Below are 13096 nucleotides of genomic sequence, written 5' to 3' on the forward strand. Positions count from 1 at the left end.
CGAATAACATCAGCTGAAATTCAAGACTCTCTGAAACTAGTGGTGTGGCTATTTCAAGATGCACAATAAGGAGGCACTTGACGAAAAATGGGCTGCATGGTCGAGTCACCAGAAGAAAGCCATTACTGCGCAAATGCCACAAAGTATCTTGCCTACAATGCGCCAAACAGCACAGAGACAAGCCTCAAAACGTCTGGAAGAAGGTAATTTGGAGTGATGAGACCAAAATTGAACTTTTTGACCACAACCATGAACGTTACATTTGGAGAGAGGTCAACAAGGCCTATGATGAAAGGAACACCATTCCTACAGTAAATAACGGAGGTGGATTGCTGATGTTTTGGGGATGTGTGAGCTACAAAGGCACAGGAAACTTGGTAAAAGTTGAAGGAAAGATGAATGCAGCACGTTATCAGCAAATAGTGGAGGCAAATTTGCACTCATCAGCCCGGAAGCTGCGCATAGGACGTACTTGGACGTTCCAACATGACAACGATCCAAAACACAAGGCAAAGTCGACCTGTCATTGGCTACAGCAGAACAAAGTGAGGGTTCTGAAGTGGCCATCTCAGTCTCCTGACCTCAATATCATTGAGTTACTCTGGGGAGATCTCAAGCGCGCAGTTCATGCTTGACAGCCCAGGAATTTACAGGAACTGGAGGCTTTTTGCCAAGAAGAATGGGCAGCTTTACCATCTGAGAAAATAAAGAACCTCGTCCACAACTACCACAAAAGACTTCAAGCTGTCATTGATGTTAGAGGGGGCAATACACGGTATTAATTAACTGGGGTATGTAAACTTTTGATCAGGGTCATTTGGATGTTTTTGGTTGCCATTAAGATTTAAAAAGAGAAAACACAGTAGTTTGACAATAAATGGCTTCACCCAACCAATAACCATGAGTAGAGAAAGTTTTTATGTTATCATTTATATTCTCTGAAACAAGGCCAAGAAAGGAAAAATTCTGCTCGAGTATGTAAACTTTTGAGCACAACTGTATATCCATAGATTGGTCCCAAGAACTTAACAATACACAGCTGTGGTGTTGCTCAACTGAATCATTTCTTCGGATGCATCCAAAATGCCTAAAGGCCCCGTCGCACTAAGCGATGCAGCAGCGATCCCGACAACGATATGACCTGTTGGTGCGTCGCTAATACATCGCTGGTGAGCTGTCAAACAGGCAGGCTCACCAGCGATCAGGGGAGCAGCAATATCGTGGAAAGAATCGTTCCACGATGTCCTGCTCCCGGTTACCAGCCTGCTGCTGAAGCAGGAGCAGGCTCGTAACCATGATAAACATCGGGTTACTAAGTGCGCGTGTGCCCCTAGTAACCCGCTGTTTACCATGGATACCACTCTGCTACCGTGCGCGGGAGGTTACCGTTCACCTTAGCAGAGTCGTATCCATGATAAACATCGGGTTACTAGGGGCATACGCGCACTTAGTAACCCGATGTTTATCATGGATACGACTCTGCTAAGGTGAGCGGTAACCTCCCGCGCACCGTAGCAGAGTGGTATCCATGGTAAACAGCGGGTTACTAAGTGCGCGCATGCCCCTAGTAACCCGATGTTTACCATGGTTACCAGCCTGATCGTTGGTCCCGCTGGTCACACACAGCGATGTGTGCCGGCCAGCAGGAGGCCAACGACCAAAAAATGGTCCAGAACACTTTGCAGCGATCAGCGACCTCACAGCAGGGGCCTGATCGTTGCAAAGTGTCACACATAGCGACATCGCTGGTGAGGTCGCTGTTGCGTCACCAAAACCTTGACTCAGCAGCGATCTCGCTAGCGATATCGCTATGTGAGACGGGGGCTTAAGTCACTTGAAGGACACCTAGTTCAATATACTCCACTAGATATTTCAACGGTTCATAAAGCTTTTGGGCAGTATATTAGGCATATACATCTAGAAATGCTCCTGTTGCAAATGACTAATGTGCCCATAGACTACTATCAACCAGAGGTATGCCAAAAGAGTTTATAGATATTTAGTTGCATACATCTGGGTCAAGAGCAATGTTTGTGAAACCCAAAATTTCTAGCTGATTAACCCGAAATAAAGGTTAGTTACAAAAGGCTAAATGTGAAATAGTTTGAGGGAAACCTATCACTAGGTTCTTGGCCACTAAACCACCAGCTTGTCATGACAGCTGGGGTCTAGAGTTTTAAATGCTTCCATTTCAAAGCCAGATGTTTCAACATTAAGTTGTGCAACCTCTATCTAAAAAGTGACAAAAAGAGCTTTAGTGGATGGATACTGACTAATCCATATTAGAAAACTCCCACTGGTAATGAAATTATATTTATCACGTCATCTCAATTACTAATGTATTGAGTGGTCTACCTTGGACAGGTAGGAAGATCTATTTTAATGTGAAAAATAAATAAAGCACCTTCATAAAACATTAGCACATACATCACATGACATTTTTTTCCATTACATTTTAGGTGACAATACTTTAATACCTTGGATTCTTAGTTTTAAGCAGGGAACTGCTATTGAAAAAAGCCTGAATAAAATGATGATAAAAGAAAGTGGATTATTTTTCATATATGGCCAGGTAAGGTATAATACAGTGTGTTCTGTGTCTGAGTTTCTATGTTATTTTATCATTTATTCTAATATTAAAGGAATTGCCTTTAGGAAAAATCTAGTATTAGAGGGCTTGAGTCTGTCAGAACATCTTTCCGCTCTATTTCAGAAATGGTGAACTATGCTCTAAAACGGGATATGGGCAAGTATTGTCTTTGAGACAACTCCTTTAACCCCTTTCCATCGTATGGTATACTATTACCTTAGAGGTATAGGGTAGAGATGAGTGAATAAATTTGAGTGGAATTGAATTCTATTCAAATTTTACAAAAATCTGAATTCGCCAAAATGGCCACCATTTTTATGAAGCACAGAAAATTAAATAAAAAGGAAAAAATTATAAAAAAAAATAAAATCTTTATACTTGCCTCTCTACCCTCCATGTCACCTGTACAATCCTTGCTATATCTTCAGATTACCGAGCACTTGCATTGAAATTCCTTGGCTTCTCACGTGCCGTCCAGTATTTCTGGCTATGATGAGGACACTTGGGAGGGTGCAGAAAGGTCACAGCATCATGATATCGTGCGTGTGTATGCCCAGAACCCTCCATCAAAGTTGGAAGTCTCAGACCAGTGTGAGAGGCCCAGGATTTTCAGCCTAAATGGTGGTGACCTGAAGATGTGGTGAGAACCTGATGAATGATGGTGAGGCGCAGAGGGGCTGGAGAGGTGAGCGGTGAGTTGAGTATAAGGATTGGACATTAAATTTACAGAAAATAACTTCTTTTAATATCCAGTTTACTGGAAAAATCTGTGTGAACAGGCCAATTTGCATTTTACCTGATCCACTCATCTCTAGTGTATGGTGTTAACAGAAAAGTATTTCATGGTAATAAGAAGGGCACAGGAGCTGTTCTTTAGTTTGTCCTGACTGTAATTAATAGCTGATGTTGTAATAAGGTTGCAAGTCCATTCCTTTGGTTTACCCCAAGACATGTTTCCCTATTGCGTTGACAGAAAGCCTGTGGTGACTTAATTTAATGTAGGTCAGTAGATCTACAGGGGGTGCGAGTATTACCATAATGCAGATGACAAAATGTCATGTTATACCCATGTAAAGTCAGTGAAAAAATAAAAAACTATTGTGAGATTTTACTAGACTTTTGAGAAGAGCAGATGTGGTTGGCAGAAAAATAAATTAAAGTAATATTTTAATAACATAACAGTGAAAACAAAACAATATACAGTAGAAGAAATAAAGCAGTTTGACTATTTTAACAGTACATTTTCTAGAGTGTATGACTATTACTAAACAATGATTTTTTTTTTTAAGGTTTGCTATAGGGATGATGTGTTTGCTATGGGTCATACAATCCTGAGGAAAAATATACATATAGTGGGTGATGATCCGAGTTTGGTTACTCTGTTTACATGCATACAAAATATGCCAAAGTCTAATCCAAACAATTCATGTTTCACAGGAGGTAAGTGATAAGTGGTGATACAGGAACTATATATTTCAAGTTAAGTGCTACACATTAATATCACTAACCTTGTCAAGTATATGATGATAAAGTGAATTTGTAGCCAGACTTTTGCTACCTAATCTGAGAGCAGCATAATGTAGAGCCCGTGACCCTGATTTCACTTAATAAACTGCTTTCTGTAGTTTTGATAAATCACTGTTTTTCTGCAGACGATAATCACAATCACTAGGGGACAAGTAAACCTGCTTCCATCTAGTCCTCAGTATTCATGAGTTCTGTATAACTGCGCTCCCTGCACTGATTGGCAGCTTTCTGCTTATGCACAGTGTACACAGAAAGCTGCCAATTACTGGTGTGGGCGGGGTTATGCAGAGCTCAGCATTCAGAGAACTGCTAGATCTGCAGCAGATAAAAGTTTTTAATCAAAACTAAACACGCATACCCAGTGAGTGATACATCACTAGAATCAAGGTCACTGCTGTACATCATGTTGCTGTCAGATGGGGTAGAAAAAACCTGGTCGTAGATTCCCTTTAAGATTTATCAACCTTTTTACCTAACTGTTGTTTTACAGAAGCTCCTTACTTTTCTGTTCTTCTTTCTACTTTCTAAACTCAAAATCCCCACGCGCACTTGTCAAAGTTAATACTTATTTCCATAGCAATGGGATTTATTTTTGTCTGCTAGAAATATTTAAGGCCAACTATATATCAATACCTCCGTGTAATGCATCCGAAATACTTGTACCAATCAGAGTGCCCCCAGAATGCCCCAAACCATGTCTCAAACAGTAGGGGTACTCACAGTTTCCCCCCAAATATCTCTACCAAGCATGGTGTTTGCATAGTGCCTCCAAAATTATAGTGTCTCTTAAAATAATTGTGCCAAAATACCCCTACAGTGTCCCAACAGTTACAGTAACCGTTACCCAAAACATTATCCCAAGTAGAGCTGCAGCATTATGCTTCCCATATTAATAGTTTGTCCATCTCCCCCAAAATAAATGTACAGAAGCAGCCCTCAAAGTAATAATGTACTCATTTAGTGTGCCTAAACCCTATAAATAAATAAACCAGCCCGGGCCATCTAAAAGTTGACACAAAAAGTGCTTAAAGTCAAATATGGTGATCAGTTTTGTGCTTTTACACATTTAAAATTAGCACAGAAGCTCCATTAGCAGGTTTTCAGGATCATTAATAGTTTCCAACTATCTCAGCACATTGTAGGAAATTGCAAGTCCCAATTAAATTGCCTACATGTGTAGTAACAAGTATTTGAATACATCACTCACTACACTTTCCAGCAACAATTTGCATTATACAAATTAAAATGTATTTCCCCATCACACCAACATGCGTCACTGACATGTGCTTCATATATCTTTTCACAGCTAGCATGATAAATTAATTACTGCCACAAAAACTGGGCTATTATCACTGAAGCAGTACTGAGAAATAAATATCTTCTAAAGCAGTAATGCAATTCAAATTTCCCATATAATTGTAGGCTATCAGCCCATGAGAGGAGTCCCATTAACCCCTTTACCCCCGAAGGTGGTTTGCACGTTAATGACCAGGCAAGTTTTTACAATTTTGACTACTGTCAATTTATGAGGTAATAACTCTGGAAGGCTTCAAGGCTTCAACAGATCACTCTGATTTTGAGACTGTTTTTCGTGACTTATTGTACTTCATGATAGTGATAAAATTTCTTTGATATGACTTGCATTACTTTGTGAAAAAAAATCAGAAATTTGGTGGAAATTTTGAAAATTTAGCAATTTTCAAACTTTGAATTTTCATGTCCTTAAATCAGAGCGATATGTCACACAAAATAGTTAATTAATAACATTTCCCACATGTCTACTTTACATCAGCACAATTTTGGGATCAACATTTTTTTTTGTTAGGAAGTTATAAGGGTTAAATTTGACCAGCGATTTCTCATTTTTCCAACAAAATTTACAAAACCATTTTTTTAGGGACCACATCACATTTGAAGTGACTTTGAGGGGCCTTTATGACAGAAAATACCCAAAAGTGACACCATTCTAAAAACTGCACCCCTCAAGGTGCTCAAAACCATACTCAAGAAGTTTATTAACCCTTCAGGTGCTTCACAGGAATTTTTGGAATGTGGAAGAAAACAATGAGCATTTAACTTTTTTCTCAAAAATGTTACTTTAGACCTAAATTTTTACAATTTTGCAAGGGTAACAGGAAAAAATGGACCCAAAAATATGTTGTGCAATTTCTCCTGAGCACACCAATACCCCATATGTGGGGAAAAAAACACGGTTTGGAAACACGGCAGGGCTTGGAATGGAAGGAGCGCCATTTGACTTTTTGAATGTAAAATTTGCTTGAATAATTAGCGGATGCCATGTCGCGTTTGGAGAGCCCCTGATGTGCCTAAACAGTGGAAACCCCACACAAGTGACACCATTTTGGAAACTATATCCCTCAGGGAATTTTCTAAATGTGTGGTGAGCACCTTGAACCCCCATGTGCTTCACAAAAGTTTATAACATTGAGCTGTAAAAATAAAATGCTCACATTTTTCACACAAAAATGTTTTTCAGATTCCAACTTTGCATTTTCATAAGGGTAACAGGAGAAATTGCACCATACCATTTGTTGTGCAATTTCTCCTGAGTAAGCTGATACCCGATATGTGGGGAGAAAACCACTATTTGGGCGCACGGCAGGGCTCGGATGGGAAGGAGCGCCATTTGACATTTTGAATGTAAAATTTGCTTGAATAATTAGCAGACGCCATGTCGCGTTTGGAGAGCCCCTGATGTGCTTAAACAGTGGAAACTGCCCCCAACGGACCCCATTTTGCAAAACTAGACCCCTCAAGGAACTTATCTGGATGTGTGGTGAGCACCCTGAACCCCCAGGTGCTTCACATAAGTTTATAACATAGAGCTGAGAAAATAAAAAAAAAATCAAACTTTTTCCAAAAAAATGATCTTTTAGCCTCAAATCTTTTATTTTCACAAGGGTAAGAGGAGAAAATAGACCCCCAAAACTGTTGTGCAATTTCTCCTAAGTACGCAGATACCCCATATGTGGGGAAAATACACTGTTTGGGTGCATGGCAGGGTTCAGAAGGGAAAGAGCACTGTGTAACTTTTTGAACGCAAAATTGGCTGGACTCGAGAGCGGACGCCATGTCACGTTTGGAGAGCGCCTGATACGCCAAAACAATGGAAACCCCCCACAAGTGACCCCATTTTGGAAACTAGACCCCTCAAGGATTTTATCAAGGGATATAGTGAACATTTTGAATCCAGAGGTACGACACATTTATGAGTACAGTATATTTTTATTTTTTGGATTATTTTTTTTGTTTGTTTTCACTTTGACACTGTTTTTATCTTTTACACTTTGTCCCACTATGTGACTTTCATTTTTTGCAGCCTGATCGCTTGCATAGCATAGGGATGCAGCAGCATCCTTGTGCTATGCAGGCTGTCAGCCCTTCAGGCAAAAGTTAGATAGATCATGCACTGTGCACGATCTAACTTCCTGATGCCCGGTGACCTGGATGTCGTCATGGATGTCGTCGATCGCAGCATTTCGGGGGTTAATGTGCCGGGAGCTGTGCGGGATCGCTCCTGGCACATAGTATCGGGTGTCAGCTGTTAGAATCAGCTGACACCAGGCGGCGATTGCACCTGCACAGCTTTTGTGCGGCGCGATCGCAGAGGCGTAATTATACGTACCTGGTCATTAAGGCCCAGGGCGCAGGTACGTATTATTATGCCCCACATCAGAAAGGATACGTCTCAGCAGAGAAAATCACCATATCGTGGCTGCTGGGTAGATATGAGTTGGCCAATTTATGCGCTAAGTATTCTCACTTTTTCCTATTTTCTAGAGCAGTAATGGAATTCAAATTTCATATATTTCATGTTTTCATACTATAGCGCTACAAAGTGCAATCTTATTTGTTAGTTATATATGGAGTTGGCTACTCTTAGTAAACACCTGCACACACCAGTTTTCTGTTTGGAAGTGACGGTCAGTCTTTTGATACTTATATAATTACAGTGTACGTGACATAATACATGTCCTTCTCCTGGTTTACAAAGGCTGTAATATATATGCACACTACTGTATTCCCTTTATTATATACCTACATTCATACATATCCATCTCCCCATTTGTCCTATTACAGTAGAACATGCTTACTCAGTGAGGGGGAGCAGGGGATAATCTTTATTGCCAGGGCTGGGGTTCTGGTGCTTTGGGTCATTACTATGCACTGTATCAGTGACTTGTCTGCAGCAGTCTCCTCAACAGGATATGTTGAGACTGTGAATAAAGCTGGGGGAGGAGAAGGAGGACTGGGAGGAGTTTAATCAGAGTTATGGGGGTGCTTTCTGCTGGCTTGCAGCCAAGCGCAAGGGCTGAAATGTAGTCAGAGAATTCTAAAAAGGAGGTGATCGCTCTAACAACAGAGCTGATGCCAGGGGACAGGAAATGAAGCAGAAAGGCAAAAATCAACATGAAAATTGGCAGAAAGAGTATTTGGGTTTCTTTAGTAGCATTATTCTTAGGTATTTTTAGCAAAATTAGTAACTAAGCTAGGGCAGTGGACAACCTCTTTCTGACCTGGTCAGTAATAGAACGCACCAGGTCGGAAAGGCCGGTTCAGCGGGGGCTCTGGCGCTGAGCCTGCACTGAACCTGGCACATGTCAGCTGATTCTTACAGCTGACATGTGCCCGCAACAGTCGCAGGTGAAATCGCGATCCACCCGCAGCTGTTAACCAGTTATATGACGCTGTCAATCTCTGACAGCGGCATTTAACATTGCCGCGCCGGAAGTGCGGCATTGGCCCTGCCCATCGGTGACCCCGTCACATGATCACGGGTCACCGATGGGTGGGCATGACAACCCAGGGTCTGCAGCAGATTCCTATGGTTGTCATGTCTCAATTGCTATGAGCGCCACCTAGTGGTCGGCGCTCATAGCACATGAGCATTTCTACTGCATACAGGCGATCTGCTCCTCGCCTGTATGCAGTAGCAGCAATCAGACAACTGCTGCTTCTTGTCTCCTATGGAAACTATTGAAGCAAGCAGTAAGTGTAAAAAAAATGTTTTTAAAAATATAAAAAAAATAAAAAATAAAAGTTTAAATCACCCCCCTTTCGTCCCAAAAAACAAAAAAACTCATACACATATTTGGTATAGCCATGTTCATAATTGCCCGATCTATAAATATAAAAAAAGAATTAATCCGATCGGTAATTGGTGTAATGAGAAAAAAATTCTAAACGCCAGAATTACGGTTTCTTGGTCGCTGCAACATTGCAATAAAATGCAATAACGGGCTATCAAAACATCGGATCTACCCCTAAATTATATCAATAAAAACATCAGCTTGACACACAAAAAATAAGCTCTCATCCGGCCCCAGATACCGAAAAATGGAGGTGCTACGGGTCTCAGAAAATGGCGCCATTTTTTTCTTTTTTAGCAAACTTTTGATTTTTTTTTCACCACTTAAAAAAAAAGAACCTATACATGTTTGGTGTCTACAAACTGGTAATGACCTGGAGAATAATAATGGCAGGTCAGTTTTAGCAATCAGTGAATGTGGTAAAAAAAGAACCCAAAAAACAACTGTGGAATTGCATTTTTTTGCAATTTCACCGCACTTGGAATTTTTTCCCCGTTTTCCAGCACAAGATATGGTAAAACCAGTGATGGCGTTCAAAAATACAACTCGTCCTGCAAAAAATAAGCCCTCATATAGCCATATTGAACGAAAAATAAAAAAGTTCTGGCTCTGGGAAGAAGGGGGGCAAAAAATGAAAACGCAAAAACAAAAAGACCCAAGGTCGTTAAGGGGTTAAGCCCATGCAGTTTACCCCTACTGATACTTAAAAATAATTTTATATTATATGATATGTATTATTGTTTATTTTTATTCATATTCATGGTGTGCTGGCATGGTCCATATTCCATACCCTTTTTTTCTATCATTATCAGTTTTGGTAGGAAAAATCAAAATTGGCCCCTGTTGATGTTTCATTATCCTCTGTTGCTTTGTTTTTAACTACCATTTAATGGCTTCATGATTAAATAAAGAACTATAATTTTTTTTTAAAACTGAACTCTAATTATTTATAGGTATTATTTGTATTTTTCAGCTTGCTGCTGTTACCGCACTATACTATTTATGTGCAATAATTATATAATTTCTATAATTTTCTACATGCATTGTACCCTCATTTTTAGTTCTCTAGTATGGTTTGTTTATTTGTTTGGCAGTTTCTCAGATTACTGAAATAAGAAATCTATACAGCCTGAACCCAATATTCATACATTTTTATTTTCTAGGAGTTGCAAAATTGGATGAAGGTGATGAACTTCTTCTTATAATACCAAGAAACAATGCAAACATTTCTTTACTTGGACATAGTACTTTCTTTGGGGCAATTAAACTCTTGTGAATAGAGAGAAACATATAACATTTTTGTCTTCCCTTTGAAATCAAGTAGTCAAATAAAAAAAAAGTGAGATGTCTTTGAAAGTCCAGGAATAAGCTTTATTACTGGTACAGAACGTACTGGAAGAATGCTGCCTTTAAGTCATTGAATGTTACTTCTTGGAATAAATATTTTCCTGCAAGTTTAAGTGGAATGTTGATTTAAGTTTGTTGCACAGCTTCTGGATACCCACAGTTGCGGTAGAGACTTCACAGAGCAGATTACATGTGATAAAAAGCTGTTACTTTTCAGAACATGAGGTAAAGGAAAAAACGCACAGTCGCACAGTACTGCACCAGGAAGTAAGAGAAAAACAGAAAATACAAGAGAGACTTTTTCTTTTTACAATACAGTAAACAAGGAAACTTTACACAACATCGCCATCTACTGTCCGATCAGCATAAAGTCCTCCTTCACACAAACAAAGAAGTCCACAACTGTTGCATATACCAACACCCTTTCTCAGTAAGGACTTATTCAGTCAAACCCAATTTCTTCATTAGCCTCTGTTGTTTTTCCAGCATTCAATGCCTTTGTGAAAATGTCTGCTGTCATATCTTCAGTTGGATAATATTCTAATTTCAGGATTCCTTGTTCCTGATGGAAGAAATGATACTTCACATCAATGTGCTTGGTTCTTGGGTTAACTCTTTCCATCTGAGCAAGAACAAGACATCCCGGATTGTCCTCATTTATTTTTTTTTGGTTCCAACAGTGCTTGTCCTAGGTCTGTTAGCAATTGTCTTAACCATAGAACTTCTTGACTCACATGTGCTGCTGCAACATATTCTGCTTCTGTTGACGACAGCGTTACTATTGATTGTTTTTTACTAGTCCAACTAATTGGTCCACCCGAGAGAAAGAAAAGATAGCCACTGGTAGATTTTCTGTCATTTGGATCTCCAGCCCAATCTCCATCAACGTATCCAGTTAAAATGCATTTATCACTTGTAGGCAGTTTCAGTTTAACATTGCTGGTTCCTTTCAAATAATGTATTACTCTCTTCACAGCATTCCAATCCGCTTTATTTGGCTTGGACACTTTTCTACTCAGAATTCCTACTGCTGCAATGTCTGGCCTTGTAACAGTCGCTAGATAAAGTAATTTTCCTATCGCCATTCTGTTGTTAGAACCCTCCTGTTAGTTTTTTCTATCTTGTGTTTTGCGGTCAAGTGACCATCTGCCTATATATTCCAGCTCTGCCCTTATGGCTTTGCTGGACTTCAGTGTTGTTTGACTGTTTTGCTAGCCTGGTGCTTCGGTGCCTATCTCTGTCAGTTTGCTTGGTCCTCTGGGACCTCTAGTACTTTTTGTCAGTTTGTCTTTTGTGTTCTACAACAATTTCTGTTTATGAGGTGTCCCATTTTTGTCCCAGTCCTTAGTTCTTTTAGGGACCCCTCCCTTATTTCTATAGGTCTTCGTTCAGACTAGCCGAGGACTAAGGCAGGTCTGTGCACAAGGAACAGGCAGCCCGCTACATCATAGGGATTCAGCTTAGTCTTACTGTAGGGACAGCTTTCACCTATCTTTCCTTAGTTCTTGTTGCAGATCATAACAGTAAGTCCAGCCCAAAAAAAAAACTAAAAGGAAAGAAATTCGGGGATCAGTATGGTTTTCGTCCAGGAGTTGGCTCAACGCCTGCAGGGATTGTCTCTGGAGGTGGCTGAGCTTCAACAACACGTGAGTCGCTGTCCTGGAGCGCATTTTGTCTAACCCAAGGCAGGACTGCCTGATGTTTTTTATGGAAAACAGCAAGATTTTTTTTCCTTTAAAAATGCTTGTTTGTTATATTTTCGTTTGAGACCAAGATCCTCTGGGAATGAATCACAGCGCATTGGTTTTATTATGTCACTTTTGCGCAAAGAACCACAGGGTTGGGCCTTTTCTCTCCAGCCTAATGATCCATGTTTAAGTTCTGTTGAAGAATTTTTTTCTGCTATGGGGCTATTATATGACGATCCTGATCGAATCTCATCTGCTGAATCAGAACTTAGACGTTTGAATCAGGGGTCAGATGATGTTGAAAATTATTGCACACACATCAGAAGATGGGCCTCAGAAGTTAAATGGAATGATTCTGCGCTGATATGTTTATTTCTTGCTGGTCTGAGTGAAAGGGTTAAGGATTTGCTAATTGCATTCCCTGCACCTGAGACTCTGCAGGAAGCTATGCAGTTAGATGTTCATGTGGACAGGAGACTGAGGTCCAGGGTGAATGATGTAAAGACTCCTGTAACGTCAGGTCCTAGTTCCCAGAAAATCTGCTCTGACAGGAGAGAACCAATGGAGGTGGGGGCAATGTCACTCCGCTCTCAGGAAAGAGACCGGAGATTCGCCGAGGATTTATCTCTTTATTGTGGTAAAGCTGACCATTTGATTAAGTATTGTGAGCGTCGTTTAAGTAAAGAAAAAAAAAAGGTCAGTTACGCCCATATAGCTTTTTTACACTCTGCAGGAGTATTTCTTTCTGGGAGTACTACTCTGTAGGGAGATTTGATTGAATTTCAGGTATTTGTGGATTGTGGTTCAACACTTAATGTGATTGATAAAGGGTT

The 13096-nt window shown here is 40.1% G+C and overlaps 1 protein-coding gene across 1 annotated transcript in view; it reads left to right on the forward strand.

Annotated features, from left to right (window-relative positions):
* TNFSF13B (TNF superfamily member 13b) overlaps positions 1 to 11544 on the forward strand; it is an 85288-nt gene extending 73744 nt beyond the window's left edge. The window contains exons 4-6 of the mRNA XM_073670419.1: positions 2460 to 2572; positions 3880 to 4030; positions 10392 to 11544. Coding sequence (XP_073526520.1) covers positions 2460 to 2572; positions 3880 to 4030; positions 10392 to 10504 — 377 coding nt within the window. The 3' untranslated portion in view covers positions 10505 to 11544. The remainder of the gene's footprint in view (positions 1 to 2459; positions 2573 to 3879; positions 4031 to 10391) is intronic.
* The last annotated feature ends 1552 nt before the right edge of the window (positions 11545 to 13096 follow it).

Source organism: Phyllobates terribilis, unplaced genomic scaffold (assembly GCF_046119375.1).
Source record: "Phyllobates terribilis strain yellow unplaced genomic scaffold, ASM4611937v1 Scaffold_2__4_contigs__length_985480577, whole genome shotgun sequence".
In the NCBI taxonomy this organism is placed as follows: Eukaryota; Metazoa; Chordata; class Amphibia; order Anura; family Dendrobatidae; genus Phyllobates; species Phyllobates terribilis.